This window comes from Mesoplodon mirus (genome assembly GCF_964341445.2).
Source record: "Mesoplodon mirus genome assembly, chromosome: 18".
NCBI classification, from domain to species: domain Eukaryota; kingdom Metazoa; phylum Chordata; class Mammalia; order Artiodactyla; family Ziphiidae; genus Mesoplodon; species Mesoplodon mirus.
Window position 1 is genome coordinate 58649713 of NC_138994.1, and position 16327 is coordinate 58666039.

At 39.1% G+C, this 16327-nt stretch overlaps 1 protein-coding gene across 2 annotated transcripts in view; it reads left to right on the forward strand.

Moving 5' to 3' along the window:
• Nucleotides 1-16119, forward strand: part of TAF15 (TATA-box binding protein associated factor 15) — a 29587-nt gene extending 13468 nt beyond the window's left edge. For both annotated transcript variants that reach the window (XM_082604561.1, XM_082604562.1), the window contains exons 8-16: nucleotides 6116-6150; nucleotides 6762-6794; nucleotides 8792-8901; nucleotides 9954-10083; nucleotides 12859-12951; nucleotides 13652-13733; nucleotides 13850-13938; nucleotides 14046-14451; nucleotides 15789-16119. In XM_082604561.1, coding sequence (XP_082460687.1) covers nucleotides 6116-6150; nucleotides 6762-6794; nucleotides 8792-8901; nucleotides 9954-10083; nucleotides 12859-12951; nucleotides 13652-13733; nucleotides 13850-13938; nucleotides 14046-14451; nucleotides 15789-15828 — 1018 coding nt within the window. In that variant the 3' untranslated portion in view covers nucleotides 15829-16119. The remainder of the gene's footprint in view (nucleotides 1-6115; nucleotides 6151-6761; nucleotides 6795-8791; nucleotides 8902-9953; nucleotides 10084-12858; nucleotides 12952-13651; nucleotides 13734-13849; nucleotides 13939-14045; nucleotides 14452-15788) is intronic.
• The last annotated feature ends 208 nt before the right edge of the window (nucleotides 16120-16327 follow it).

A 16327-nucleotide genomic window follows, 5' to 3' on the forward strand; every position in this document is an offset into this window, starting at 1 on the left:
TTAGTGTATAGTGCTTTGGTCTGGCAAATCTAAAGTCTAAACATATTTGATAAATTTTTATAAGACTTGAACATTAAGTGTCTTTTGATTGATAGCCAAAGTCAATTTATTAAGGTAAAACAAGTATATCGTATGCCTCTTCATTATCATGTGGATGTAAGTGAACAACGTAGAGTGGTACGGTGCTTACTCTCTACCTAATAGCCTCCCTCCCTCAAACAGAATCCCAGACAAGATAACTAACAGGTATATGTGATTTTCCGGTTAATATGTTTTAGATAATTGGCTGCCTTGGGATGCTATATGTTTTACAGCATATCATAGGTTTAATTTTCTTCATAAGGAAGTTATAATTATATCTATAGATCATCTATGAAACTATGACAGTGTCTGACTGAGAATGGTAGAACCCCACTTTTCAGGAGGAGGAGGGTAAGGAAGTCTTTAAAAATATGTTTTCGTTTTTGAGAGATGACTTATCTTAGAATCAGAGTTGAAAGGACCTTGAGTGATCCTCCTGCTAAAGGAGGGAAGATCTGTATCTTAACCAACCCTGGGCGTACCAGTTTTAAGCGCTTTGATAAACCTCTTTGGCAACATTTCAGTATAATTTTTGGCTCAGGTACTGAATCATGAACTAAGTTTTTGATTTTCAAATCTTTTTATTGAACTTTAGAACCTCTTCAAACAAAATCTTGTGTAGAAGCCCAGTATATATTAGGTCAAAATGATGGTGATCTGGTTCAAGTCAGGGTAGGGTTTTTGGGGGAGAGGTCTTACCCAGTTGCTGTCTGTATACTCCCTCCCTCCCCCCACCCCACCCCCTTAGCCAATAAATGGAATGTGCATGAAAGGCCTTTTAAGAAGTTGATGTGAATGATTATACGTACTCTCTATATTGGATGGGCAAACTTTTTATGTGAAAGGCCACATAGGGAATAATGAAGGCTTTGCAGGCCATGCGGTTTCTTTTGCAGCTGCTCAGCCCTGCTCCTGTAGCACCAGAGCAGCTATAGACAATATATAAATGAATAAACATGGTTGTGTTCCAATAAAACTTCATTTACGGATACTGAAATACGAAGTTCATATAATTTTCATGTGTCACAATATCTTGTTCAGGATGTGATTTTTAGCTTATTTATAGGGGTGAAGTGTTTCAAATGAAAAAAAAAAAAAAAGAGACCAGTTTCAGGGCTTATTTTCCCCCTACACTTGGTTTTACATTTAAGTACCAGAAATACCCAAACATTTTTTGTTAGTCTTCGTCAACACTCCCATTTGTGTTTGTAATCATCTTACTTAAAAATAGCAAGGTTGAAAATATGATCCTTTGAGGGCTGTTTGAAGAATATCTGGCATTAGTTGGGTTTATAATTAAAGAAGAGGCACAGTTTGCAGGTGAAGGTGGGATGTGTGGTAAAGGATATGACATTCTTAGACTCAAGTTGTATGATTACTTGACTGCAGGAAGAATTCAGACCAAAGGAAGCTGTCAGCTTTCCAATTTTGGAAGAGAAACGTGAAGACGATAGGGACTATAGGAAACAGTGTTTTTCTTTGAAAAAGCAGTTGCAGCAAAAAAGATTGAATTTCTAATTGTCATCTAAAATAGATCAATGGCCTCCTACTGGTGATAGCCCAGCCAGTGCTGCCCAATATAAATATAATGTGGGTTAACTGTGAGCCATTTGTGTAATGTAAAATTTTCTAGTAGCCACATTAAGAAAAATAAACAGCTGAAGTTAATTTTGATAATATATTTTATTTAATCTAACATATCACAAATATTTTATGTAATCATTATAAAAATTATTGAGATATTGCACATTCTTTTTTTTCATACTAAGACTTTGAAATCCATTTCGTAGTTTACATTTAGAGTACATCTCAATTTAGACTCTCCATATTTCAAAAGGTCAGTAGTCACATATGGCTAGTAAATGTTGTATTGGATAGTGCAGCTCTAGAATGGTAGATTCTTGGCCTTCTGAAATGTTGGTAAATTACTAGTATGAAAAATCAAACACAGAACAGTTTTTTAAAAACTAATCTTTTTCAATATTTAGCTAAGTTCCTTTTTCTCTCTGTGTATTGAATTTTCTGGGAATAAAGATTCCCGTATTGTCCTTTTACTTCTTGGCAGTTTTAGTCCTTGAATATAGATATATTTGGATTTTTAAAAATTAAATTTTGGGAATAGAGATTCTGTCAAAGTATATTTTCTTTCTTGACAAGCACCTGAAACTAAATCTGACTGTCGTCTCTAAATATGTAATGCTGTAACAGTGAAAGAACCCTCAGAGTCTACCCTAGAGTAGGCTGCTCATTGTGGTTTTGAACTTGGGACAACGATTTCTGTAGTTGAGTCAAGAATATACAATTGATTTTCTTACGCAGGGGGCGCTCAGCCATAAATTTTGAGTATTCTTTTTTTTTTTTTTTGAGGTACGCGGGCCTCTCACCGCTGCGGCCCCTCCCGTCGCGGAGCACAGGCTCCCGACGCGCAGGCCCAGCAGCCACGGCTCACGGGCCCAGCCGCTCCGCGGCATGTGGGATCCTCCCGGACCGGGGCACGAACCCGCGTCCCCCGCATCGGCAGGCGGACCCCCAACCACTACGCCACCAGGGAAACCCCTTGAGTATTCTTATATTATGTCTCTACCCTAGTAAATACCTCTACTTCTTTACATTAAAATGTCCTTACTTCAGAAATTCTTTATGTGTACAAGTTTGCTTCTTTTTCTGGGAGGAAAACAAATTTGTTGTGGCAACATCTTGACTCAGATGTTCACATGCCTTTGTGTCTTAATTTGCTAGTGGGGCCTTAACTTAGTTTATGGAAAAGGGACATGTAACTTGATTGCAGATTTGAAGAAAGATTCTTAACCACAGGCTCATCTTCTGTTAACTGATTTAATAGTGGCACTATTTGAGGTTTATTTACTGTGTTTAATATAATAAATTTCCTAGTAAGTAACTAATTAATTAATATGAAATTTCTTAATAAGGAAAGAGAAAAGCGACTGAAACATTGGAACTTGAAAGAAAGCCTCACATAAAATTATAGGTCATCTAGACCAGTGCTTCTCTAACTGTAATGTACATATGAACTCCTTGGGGATCTTATTAAAATGCAGATTCTGATTCAGTAGGTCTGGGATGAGCTTGCTTTTCTGAGATGCTCCCAGGCTCTGCCTTTGCTGCTATTCCATAGACTACCTTTCAGGTAGTAAGGGTGTAGACCATTACTTTGTGAAGGAGGAAACTGAAGCCTAGGGAGAATTACTGACTTGTCCAAATTTTCAAGATTGATTAGTGATAGTTAAGACTATATATACCCTGAGACTCTTACTTTGAAGACTAGTACTTTTTCGAATGTACTTATGGGTGTTTCCATATTTACGGCCATTGTGTTTGAAGTGTTCAGCTGCTGAATTTTCAAAGGAAATGCTCAGTAATGATGACTTAAGTTAAAATGCCATTATATGGAGGAATAGGAAATTATAAACATATTCAAGTGTCATTTGTTTTATATCCTTTATATTTTACCAGGGGTGTGTCCTTTTTTAAAAAATTGTTCAGAGTTATATTGCTGGCCAGAATAGAAATTTTAGGAACTACTTGATATATGAAATTGCATATTTTCCCTCCATTGTGGCCAGATAAACAATTTGGGATTTGGTTAAGATGGCAGCAGAATAATTAAGTGGTGCCTCCTCCAGCACTTAATTGTGAAAATTTCCTGTTTAAAAAAAAAATACTTTATCCTGGGTACTTTAACGTCCTGACATAGGAATGTGGGTTTAATATATTCTTTTTTAAAAAAAATTTTATTTATTTTTGGCTGCATCGGGTCTTTGTTGCTGCACGCGGGCTTCCTCTAGTTGCAGCGGGCGGGGGCTACTCTTCGTTGTGGTGCACGAGCTTCTCACTGCAGTGGCTTCTCTTGTTGCGGAGCATGGGCTCTAGGCGCGCGGGCTTCAGTAGTTGTGGCTCGCAGGCTCTAGAGTGCAGGCTTAGTAGTTGTAGCATACAGGCTTAGTTGCTCCGCGGCATGTGGGATGTTCCCGGACCAGGGCTCGAACCCACTGTCCCCTGCATTGGTAGGCGGATTCTTAACCACTGCACCATCAGGGAAGCCCCATTTAATATTTTCACTAGCTCTTTTCTCATCATTTTTAGAATTCTAATGATCATCTTTGAAGAAACCTGAGATATCTTGTTTCTAATAAGATTTTTAGCAATTAATCTCAGAACTCTGTTTGGCTTCCTTTCCTTAAAGAGTTAAGCTATGATATATAGGCCATTTAGAAGTATGGGTTGGTGGGAGGGCTTGGGTGACGTTCTGAAAGAGAGGTTTTAGACACTCAGTAGGAAACTATATATATGAAAGACCTGAGCTTCACTTTGTCTGCATAGCCTTGAAGTAGTGTTATTCTCCTTTTTGGATTTCCTGGGCATCAAATAAAAATTAATGGCGAGTTAAGATGCGTGTGTCCATACCTATGCTAGTTGCAAGGGAATTTTTTTTTACGTCAAGGTAGTAGAATAGACTTCTAAAGAAAAAATTCTTTCTCATTTTAGTCAGAATGATTTTTCTCAGGGTGGCTCAAGAAAAGCCATCTAGAGGGCAGGGTTATTACTAAAGCAGAGGCTTTTAAGCAGTGAAGAGACATTAGTATATTGGATTAGTTTCTTGGGTTATAGTAGAAGATTAGTCGTAATAGAAAATTAGATATCACCATCTAAAAACTTTGGGTATTTTTGTATCCATGTCAGCACATGAGTCTTAGAGGATTACAAAATTCAGTTAAGAGAAACAAGCTTTCAATGTATGAGTATTTTAAGAGTTTCTTGATAAGAGAGATCTTAGATTTCTTACATAAAGCTATGCACACAAGGGCCATTGACTTACCTGGCAGTGGAAATTGCCAAATAAAGTCATTTTCTTGTGGAGTATGTAGCATTCTGTCTCTGATATGGTCTGCTGATTGGTGTACAAGAGCATTTGGCAGCATGGATTTCAGTAGCTCTGCTGTGAAGAGAGCTAGCATGTTGCAGTGGGCATGGAATAGGAGGGCAGTTTAAAGTTATGCTTTCTTTTAGTGCTCATTTTACCAGATATCTGAATGATTTGAGTTTTTAGGACTGCTTTCGTTCAGTCTCACTTTTGTGTATATTTGTACCTACCTCACTTTTTTCTTCATCTCATAAAACCCACCGTTTGGTATCACAGTAGAACAGAGTGCTTAAGTTTTTACCTCTCCCATTCTGCTTTATATTTTTCTTCTAGTCTTTTTCTCATATTTAACAAAAATATCCCCTTTAACAAAAATATTCCCCTTTAAGGGAATATTGACATTCATCTTGAATTCTTAAACTTTTATTAAAACTTAATTTATATATTTACTTTGTGATTCTGTGATGGTTACTTACAAGGATTTTGGAAATTTTTTTTAACATCTTTATTGGAGTATAATTACTTTACAATGGTATGTTAGTTTCTGCTTTATAACAAAGTGAATCAGCTATACATATACATATGTCCCCATATCTCTTCCCTCTTGCATCTCCCTCCCTCCCACCCTCCCTATCCCAGCCCTCTAAGTGGTCACAAAGCACCGAGCTGATTTCCCTGCGCTATGCGGCTGCTTCCCACTAGCTATCGGTTTTACATTTGGTAGTGTATATATGTCCATGCCACTCTCTCACTTTGTCCCATTGACTTTTCATGCCTTGGTTATTATTACTGTTTTTAAATGATTTCTTTCCCCTTGGAAAGAATGTTTAGCATTCTTCCTCTTGTGCCTCCAGTTTAAGTGGATTTGAATATTATCCCTTTGGCTTGGGGTTGGGAAAATTTTAAAATAAGAGTATATTAGGTATGTTCTGTAATAAGCTTGAAAAGGCACCCTTGTGGAAATAGATCCTTGGGAAAACATTTAGGTGAAAACAACATTTTGAAGTCTATGAAATGAAATTTACTGGAAAGTTAGAGGTGCTACTGTTTTCCTGGGCGCTCTACTTGTGACAGTTAAGTATAGATTGAGCCCAGGGCTCAGCACATTAGAGACCTAAGGAAGAAATCATTTCTTCAATTTTTCCTCTGCAGTGGTGGTGACCGCGGTGGCTTCAAAAATTTTGGTGGTAAGTGCTGAGTATCCCAAAATGTTTCAGTGGAAATGCTATATAAACCTAAAAGCCACCAATATCCCGCAGACGTAGTCTAAGCCCTTTCTTACTCTGTTGAGGCTGGTGTGTGTTGTGTGCTTAAAAAAATTATATATATGCAAATATATATCTCAAAATATTAAAAAGACAAAGTTGATCTCAAACAGTCCAATGGGTTTCTACACAGTGAATTTGCATGAAAGAGTCTGGTGACCAATGAATGAGACCTTCACTGGATTTTGTCAATATGTTTTTTAATAAAGGTAGCTGACGTGGTGTTTTTAAATTATTAGGGTTTTCCAATCAGCCTTCACAACCAGAGCTTAACAAAAGTGATACTAGCGTAATGCCAAAGTGGCTGGTGCTGTCTGGGACAAGTTTAAGGGAATATTGACATTCATCTTGATTTCTTAAACTTTTAATAAAACTTAATTTATATATTTACTTTGTAAATCTGTGATGGTTACTTACAAGGATTTTGGAAGTATTGACTTTTCATGCCTTGGTTATTATTACTGTTTTTAAATGATTTCTTATGAGTTACTTTAAATAGCTTTCTTTTTCTTTTTCTTTTTCTTTTTCCTTAGGTCACAGGGATTATGGACCCAGACCAGATGCTGGTAAGGTTTATGGTAGTTTGTGACTCTGCCGTTAAGAGAATGTTAGTTTTCCAGTTTTTCAAAGGAAAAGTGTGTGTGTTCGGAAGAGTTAGTACAGGAGGAAGATTTGATTTGATAATGCTGCCAGAACCAGGGAGCTTCACTTCTAAAGATGTACCAGCAAGAAAAGTTCAGGGGGATTGATTGCAAAGTTTGCTAGGAAAAATTGCTATGTTTGTGCTTTCCCATGCTCTCTACTTTTTCTTTTGTGAAGAAATACTTGATTTTGTACTGCTAATTAGCATTATTTATTTAATTACTGCAAATCAAGTATGAGACAATTGGTATGATTGGGGAATTAGAAGTAGAATAGCTGTGTTTAAGAAAATATTACAATGGATTGATAGTCTGGTCAGTGGGTCTAAGAAACCTGAATTCATATATGAGAGAATTGTCTTACTCTGGGCAGAGGTCACTAATTTCTTTTCTTTTCTTTTCTTTTCTTTTTCTTTTTTATGAAACATCTTTCTTTCTACATGTGCCTTTCTTTTTGTTTTTTTTTTGGCTGTGTTGGGTCTTGGTTGCTGTGCGTGGGCTTTCTCTAGCTGTGGCGAGCGGGGGCTACTCGTTGTTGCAGTGCGCGGGCTTCTCATTGCGGTGGCTTCTCTTGTTGTGGAGCACGGGCTCTAGGTGCGCGGGCTTCAGTAGTTGTGGCACGTGGGCTCAGTAGTTGTGGCTTGGGCTCTAGAGCGCAGGCTCAGTAGTTGTGGCGCATAGGCTTAGTTGCTCCGCGGCATGTGGGATCTTCCCGGACCAGGGATCGAACCCGTGTTCCCTGCATTGGCAGGCAGATTCTTAACCAATGTGCCACCAGGGAAGTCCTCAGAGGGCACTAATTTCATGTGCCTTTATATTTTCAAATGAAATTCAAGGCTGCCTGGAGCCTTTTGAAAGTTATGTAGAGATTAAAAATCTATTTGAGCCAAAAAAATTTTTTAAATTAATTACTTATTTTTGGTTGCATTGGGTCTTTGTTGCTGTGTGCTGGCTTTCTCTAGTTGCGGTGAGCAGGGGCTACTCTTCTTTGCGGTGCACAGCCTTCTCATTGCAATGGCTTCTCTTGTTGCGGAGCATGGGCTCTAGGTGCATGGGCTTCAGTAGTTGTGGCACGCGGGCTCAGTAGTTGTGGCTCGCGGGCTCTGGAGCGCAGGCTCAGTAGTTGTGGCACACAGGCTTAGTTGCTCCGCGGCATGTGGGATCTTCATGGACCAGGGCTCGAACCCGTGTCCCCTGCATTGACAGGCGGATTCTTAACCACTGTGCCACCAGGGAAGCCCCCCCCAAATTTTTAATATATATTGAAATCAGAACTTTTGTTTTTATTAAGATGTTAAAGTATTCTATATGGATGGCAATTTCTGAATTACCCCTTGATGGACTGAATTTATGTGCATCTTTCTTATTTTGTTATACTAATCCAAAAGTATGCGTGTAAGGTAAGGTGTGTGTCAAGGTGCCCCTACCCTCTGGTATATATAAAGCTTATTGCAATGAATGGGAAACCAGCAATTCTGCTTGCTTGGAAGTCCAAAGTGTCAGATTTGGGCAATTTTCTACTAGAAAGCTTTAAAAGTATTGATTAGCCAGAAAGAATTAAAACTCTCCAAAGAAAGGAATGCTACTTTATACTAACTTTCTTCATCTCTTCCTGAGCTTGAGTCCTGTATCTGAATCTGAAGAGTGAGATTTGTAAGATCTCCCTTAATTGGTCTATGTATTTGGTATAGTGTGGACTTGATCCACTTTACGTGAAGTTTAGTTGTGAGAATTGACCTACCAAATAACTGTTATGACCACTTTGCATGTTTATCTAAGAGGTTTCGTTTATTGGTCCTTTTTCCTTTTGGTCACAGAAGTAGTTGAATATTGAATAATAAATTATTATTCTTGATTACTAAACAGGATGTAGTAAACCTAAGGAATATGTAAAATTAATCATGTTTTTTTTTCCCCCATAGATTCAGAATCTGATAATTCAGATAACAACACAATCTTTGTACAAGGACTTGGGGAGGGTGTGTCTACAGATCAAGTGGGGGAGTTCTTTAAACAAATAGGAATTATCAAGGTGAGTAAAAAATTGGCTTATGTTGAAAATCTCATAATTATTAACATATTCTGGTTAAGATACATAGGTTACATAATAAGCCCATACTCCAGTAAGGCTTGTCTCTTAAAGTTCCCTGATGCACATGCTCACCCATGCCTGTAGGCCTTTGCTAAATTTGCTAAAATACATGAAGATTTTATTCCTTGCGTTTGTGTACCTTTCCACAGCCTTCCACAGCTTTGGCTTTCAATCTTAGGACTCTAAACATAGTCTCTGCCTAGCTCCTAAAATTGTGAGAACCAAATGAAATTGTGAAAACATTTTTATATTCTGAAATGCCAACATATGAAAACCCAAGTTATTACTAACAACTTTTTATGTTTTTAATGTCAGCTATATATTTGCCCAATATAATAATGCTTTATTTCATAACTTGATTGTACTTAAGTGTCTTATGCACTGTTTGTTTCATGCATATATTTTCATCTCCAACTAGAAAGCATTTAGATCAGTGTTAGTAGATTGAAGCATTTGCTTGATATCGGTTTGCAGTTGCTCTTGTTTTGGTGTCCGTGGAATTACTTTTTTTTTCTCCTCCTTGGAGAGTAAAAATTTCTTAAGAAATTATTAATTACACATGAAATATGTAAAAAATTCACACAGTTCTTGTCTTCCACTCCCTTCCCAGTAAAATCCAGTGTGTATGCCTTAATGGTAATTTATTTATTTGCTTGGTGAACATTCTTCCTGGTCTTTTTTTTTTTTTTTAGTTTTACAAGGTATATATTTATATGGAGCATTATCTATGTTTTCTTTTTTTGTGGGTTTAAAGAAATTATACATAGATAAAACAGTATATACTGTGTATCATTTTTATAGTTTGGTTTTCACTTAATGTATTTTAGAGAGCTTTCCTTTTCAGAACCTACAGATAACTTCATTTTTATGTTAAGTTGATAGTATTTGTTGTATGGATATGTAAATTCCTTTAAAAAATAAAATTTTAATTATCTATGTGGTTCATGATCACTTTTTCTTAAAATACTAACACCCACTTGTTTGTTCCTCAGACAAATAAGAAGACTGGAAAACCAATGATAAATCTGTACACAGACAAGGACACAGGAAAGCCAAAAGGGGAGGCAACAGTATCATTTGACGACCCTCCTTCAGCTAAGGCAGCCATTGACTGGTTTGATGGTATACCTCATTCGTATAGTTTCTTTTTTTTTTAAATTTATTTATTTGGTTGTGCCGGCTCTTGGTTGTGGCAGGCGGGCTCCTTAGTTGAACTTGCCCGCTCCTTAGTTGAAGCAGGCAGGCTCCTTAGTTGCGGCTCCAGGGCTCCTTAGTTGTGGCACGTGGGCTCCTTAGTTGTGTCATGCATGTGGGATCTAGTTCCCTCACCAGGGATCGAACCCGGGCCCCCTGCATTGGGAGTGCAGAGTCTTATCCATTGTGCCACCAGGGAAGTCCCTCATTCATGTTGTTTCAACGTGTGGTTTGGATAAATGTTTTCTAAAAGTCTTGAAGTCAAAATATGTTCTCGTAGATGGTGATTATCTTCATGTTTACTTTTTTAGATATTCTATTGAGAATACAGGCCAGAGTTTTTACATACCTTTAGAAATGAGATGAACTCTGTCTAAAATATTTCCTTATGTCACGCTTTGTGCTTAAGGCCACCCTGATAGAGATGTAGAGGGTTGGCCTGGTTGACTATATTCTTTTTAAATTTAGGTTAATTTCCCTTCAAATATAATGTTAATACGTACTTAGAAGAAACAGTAAGACTTTTTCCCCCCTGAAAATAAGAAAATATGGGAGAGTAGAAGAAAGGAGTAAAGCATCCTTAGTTCTCTACATAGAGACAACTACTGGTATTAACTTTTCCTTACAGTTTGTTTTTTTAAAATAAATAAACAAATAAATAAATAAATTTATTTTTGTCTGTGTTGGGTCTTTGTTGCTGTGCGCAGGCTTTTTTTCTCTAGTTGTAGTGAGCGGAGGCTACTCTTCGTTGTGGTGTGCAGGCTTCTCATTGCGGTGGCTTCTCTTGTTGCGGAGCACGGGCTCTAGGCACGTTGGCTTCAGTAGTTGTGGCAGACAGGCTCAGTAGTTGTGGCTCGCAGGCTCTAGATCACAGGCTCAGTAGTTGTGGTGCACGGGCTTAGTTGCTCCGTGGCATGTGGGATCTTCCTGGACCAGGGCTTGAACCCGTTCCCCTGCATTGGCAGGAGGATTCTCAACCACTGTGCCACCAGGGAAGCCCCTTCCTTCCAGTTTTTAAAAATAGTTTATCATTATACTCCAAATGTAGTTTTGTCTCATGCTTTTTTTCACTTAACGTCTTAACATAGTCATTTCCCCATGTTATTATAAATTCACTGTTTTTGTTGTACCCTAATTTAATAATAACTAACACTTACTGCATGTTTACTGTGGTTTATGAACTAGGCATGGTTCTTAGAACTTTATGTGCATTAACTCAGTTTGATCTTCACAGTAACCCTATAAGATGTACCCTTTTATTACCACTTTACAGATGATGAAACTCAGGCACAGAGAAGATAAATAATTTCCAAGATCACAGAATAAGTGGCAGGGTCAGGACTCAAACTCAGGCAGTCTAGCACCATTGTCTGTGAAGTGCTAAACTATGCTGGATTGACAGGCACTTGTGGTCTTTTCCAGTTCCAAGATTATTGCACCTGTGTCAAGACATAATTGCATTTCTTTACTTCTTCACAGATGAGATTATAACTCTGTCCTCACCTCCATTTTCTTTACTTTTTTGCCCTAATCAGGCCCCATCACCTTGCTCTTGAAGGCTAGGTCCATTCTCCCTTACTTTTCTGCTTGTGTCATAGTTTCTGTGAATCATAAAACTATCATAGCTTATGATATGTTAAAAAATTATTGTGGGGCTTCCCTGGTGGCGCATTGGTTGAGCGTCCGCCTGCCGATGCAGGGGACGTGGGTTCGTGCCCCGGTCCGGAAAGATCCCACATGCCGTGGAGCGGCTGGGCCCGTGAGCCATGGCCGCTGAGCCTGCGCGTCCGGAGCCTGTGCTCCGCAACGGGAGAGGCCACAACAGTGAGAGGCCTGTGAACCCTCCCCCCAAAAATTATTGTGCCTTTCCCCCATAGGGCAAATGAGCCTGTTAACAGTAACTCCATAGTTCAGCTCTCACCAGGTCTTTTTACAGCTTTTAAAATACTTGATCCTTGGGTTTCCTATTTAAAAGTGCTTGTCATACCATCTGACATTGTGGAAGGTTGCCAGTCACAACAATTAGGACTTCGGTGAAAGTGCTAAGACTCCTGGATTTATAACTATTTTATGACTCCTTGGGCACCTTTTCCTTATATGTCCGTTCCCTTATTTAATATAAAGTGAAAATTTCTGTCTCTAAGGCCCTGGGACAGCAGAGTATGTGTATATATGCATGTATATAAGTATAATCACATATGCACACATTATTTTTAAAGATACTACTTGTCTAAGGTAAAAAACATTTCAAACGGTACCAAGAGTATATAGTAGAAAATGAGTTTCCTTTCCACCTTTTCACCTACTGAGAGTTAAGCACAATAGGCAGTGTATAGACAGGCATATGTGTGCACATGCATGCACATACACACTCATTCCCTTTAAAAAAAAGAAATGGTAGCATACTACATACATTGTTCTGTACTTGGCTTTTTTCATGTAAAATTTTAGATGGGTTTTTTTTTGGTTTTTTTGCTTAGTAAGAAATGACTGTCTCCTTGTGACAGATCTGCTCTATTCAGTAGATTGTGTCATGTTCTAGTACAGTTACCTTGACTCTTTGGAACACTAGTGTGTTTGAATTTCTGTGAGGACATGTCAGTTATTCCTCTGAAACTAAAAATTTCTAAAACAGTTTTATATTTTTGAGAGGTGGAGATGTAGAATAGTATTTCTGCAAAACCATTTCTTTTTTTTTTTTAGGAAAAGAATTCCATGGCAACATCATTAAAGTGTCCTTTGCCACCAGAAGACCTGAATTCATGAGAGGAGGTGGAAGTGGAGGTGGGCGACGAGGTAAAATACTTGTTGCTCACAGGCCTGGGTATTACACAGAAGGTTTGGATTTGAGTCCATGTTCTGTCCCTGTTGTGTGAACTTGCTACTACTTCTCTCTCCCTATCGGTCTTTTTCCTTCTATCTTAAAAGTGAGGTACAGAATAGGAGATTAGGTAAATAAGGTGTTGTAATAGCTAAGAAAGTGGTGGACGAAGGTTCCAGAAATCTCTTTGGAAAGCTATATAAAGCAGTTTGTTATTCACCTGGACATTAGGAGGCAGTTGTTTAAATGATACCTAGTTAGGTAGGTAGTTAATCTGACCAGTTTGGGAGTTCCCTGATATGTTGATAGTTACTTGTAACTCTTTCATTTCCGTTGTGTCTAATTCCTTAAATTTGGAATATGTCTTCTCACTTAACCTTTATCCCTGAAATTCTCAAACTAAGGAGGGCATTATAGAAAGTGGACTTCGAAGTTTTTTAGTGCATTATTTGCACTTTAATGTGTGCCCTGGGGTCTTCTTCCACATCTACTGCATTGACTAAATAAATAAAGCCCCAAATCAAATAATCATGGAGTCCTGCCATAAGGGGTTAATTTTGGGGGGCACTGCCCAGTTATTGATGAACACTTGCTCTTAGTTCTTTCGTCTGATGCTTTTCCTCTGCTTTGTTAATGTCTGCTACTGATTCCTCCTCACTTCTTACTTTCCCCCAGGCCGTGGAGGATATAGAGGCCGTGGAGGCTTTCAGGGGAGAGGTGGAGACCCCAAAAGTGGGGACTGGGTCTGCCCTAATCCGTAAGTATACCATTTATTTTGGTGGATGTAAGAGTTCGGATTGGGGTTGGAAGGTACAAGAGGGGGTTCTGAATCCATTGGAAACTATTGAGCATTTTATTTTCCTCCTTTCTCAGGTCATGTGGAAATATGAACTTTGCTCGAAGGAATTCTTGCAATCAGTGCAATGAGCCCAGACCAGAGGACTCTCGTCCCTTAGGAGGAGGTGGGTCAGCCTTTAACAGCATCTGCATGCTATTAATCTTCTGACTGGCATTAAGGAGACTTTCCATTATTCTGCTGGCCTTACTAGTTTGCATTTCTGCCTTGCAGATTTCCGGGGAAGAGGCTACGGTGGAGAGAGGGGCTACAGAGGTCGTGGGGGCAGAGGTGGAGACCGAGGCGGCTATGGTGGAGACCGAAGTGGCGGGGGCTATGGTGGAGACCGAAGTGCGGGGGGCTATGGTGGAGACAGAAGTGGCAGTGGTGGCTACGGAGGGGACAGAAGTGGGGGTGGTTATGGGGGGGACCGAGGAGGTGGCTATGGGGGGGACCGTGGTGGTGGCTATGGGGGGGACCGAGGCGGCGGCTATGGAGGAGAGCGAAGTGGGGGGAGCTATGGAGGAGACCGTGGTGGTGGTGGCTACAGTGGGGACCGAAGTGGAGGCTACGGAGGAGACAGGAGTGGCGGCGGCTATGGAGGAGACCGAGGTGGCTATGGAGGCAAAATGGGAGGAAGGTGAGTATTAGAATGTACATGCTAACCTTTCTACCTCACTGCTCTTAGATTTTAGAGTCTGAGCCCTTTTCATCACATTTTCTTCTTGTCCAGTTTTTTAGAACTTGAATTTCCCATTGTCAACTCTTTCAGTTAGGTTGGAGAAGATCCGTTTAGTTTGTTTCCTGCTTAGCAATTCCTAAAATTTGTTTTGGAAATTCTTATTCATGATCTTTATATTTGGATGAATGTAGGTAAATGTGTGTGTATTCTTTCTCATAGCTAAAGATAATTGAGGTTGAGAGATGATTTGAAACTGTATGTAAATCAGGGATTCTTAATCTAAGTGAGGGGAGAGCACACCTTTTATAGGAGTGTGCTTTTTCAAATCACATGTGCTACCTTGCAGTTGTTTCTCTGGAAATTCTGTTATACCTTTTCCAGATGAAAATCACTGGTGGTACTGATGGGAGTGTGCTGTGCACGTGAAAGCTGTAGAGGCAGAAAAAGTTGAATAACCAGTGATGTAAAATAACGTCAATTACTGTGCCAGAGACAATATAGGGTAGCAAGAATTAGTAAAGCATGTAGTTAAGAGCACAGAGTTTGGAGACAGACTGTCTTCCTTCAAATCCTCGCTCCACCACTTATTAGCTGCTTGATAAGCAAGTAACTTAACCCTTTGGAGCATCAGTATTCTCATCTGTAAAATGGGGCTAATGATATCTCCTTCGTGGAGTTGCATTAGATTATGTTACAACGGTGGCCATGGTAACCATGCCATGCCATGGGGCCATGGTAATCACTGTATAATTGTTAGCTATTAGTAATTATCATCTATTAAACACTTCTTACTGTGTGGCAAATCCTGTGAAAGTGTCTTTGTATACTTTAGTTCTAGTCCTTCTGTCAACCCCAGAGGTAGATGTACTTCCCATTTTACAGAGTTGGAAATGTTGAGTAACTTTTCCAAGATTGCATAGTAAGTGGCAGGTCCAGAATTCCTACATGAAAGTGTTTGCTTGCTTATTCCACTATATTGCTCTTCTTTTTAGAGTGCTGGAATGGCAAAGTCTCTGACCTGAAATACCACAGTGGTTTAGAGTCCTTATTCTAGATGGAAAAAATTTTAAGAGAGTTAGTGATAGCAGGGCTTCTAGGAACTTTGTGTGTCTTAAAGCTGATAAATTAGACATTTAGTAAGCACCTTCTAGGAGCAGAGAAATATATTAGGCATGGTGTCATTCTTATAAAAATTGTCAAGCTGATGCCAGTCACCAGCACCCTGAAGAAGTGTCTGATGCTTCCTCTTGGTAGAAAATTAGAATTTAGTCTGGCTCTTTATTTTTCATTCCTAGAAACGACTACAGAAATGATCAGCGCAACCGACCATACTGATGACTGTTTTGAATGTTCCTTTGTCTCTGACATGATCCATAGTGAAATTGCCAGAGTTTTGCCTGCTGCTCTCCTCGTGGCCTCTTCTTGCATAGTGAAATTAAGTGACATTTGGATTTTTATTTGGGTGGGAGGGCTGGGACAGTTTTTCTTTTAGAAATGTCCATTGAAATATCCCACTTTAGTTTCCAACCTTCTCCTTCCCAACCCTTGAAGCTAAGTGCGTTGTACAATACTGCCAGAATGGAAAGTGTTTTGTAATACTGCAATAAAGGATGCTTGTTTTGTGGACTTTTGTACATTAGTGCATTGTTCTGTCACACTCAGGATGCAGTTACAGCAGATTCAAACTCTAAAGAATTAGGAAATGAATTCTACTTCATGAAATTAAAATGTTACTTGCAACCATATTTATTGAGTTCCTACTCCACTTAGAATAGTAGTTTCCAAGCATGACTGCATGTCAGAACCACCAGAGGAGGTTGTCAAATTCCAGATT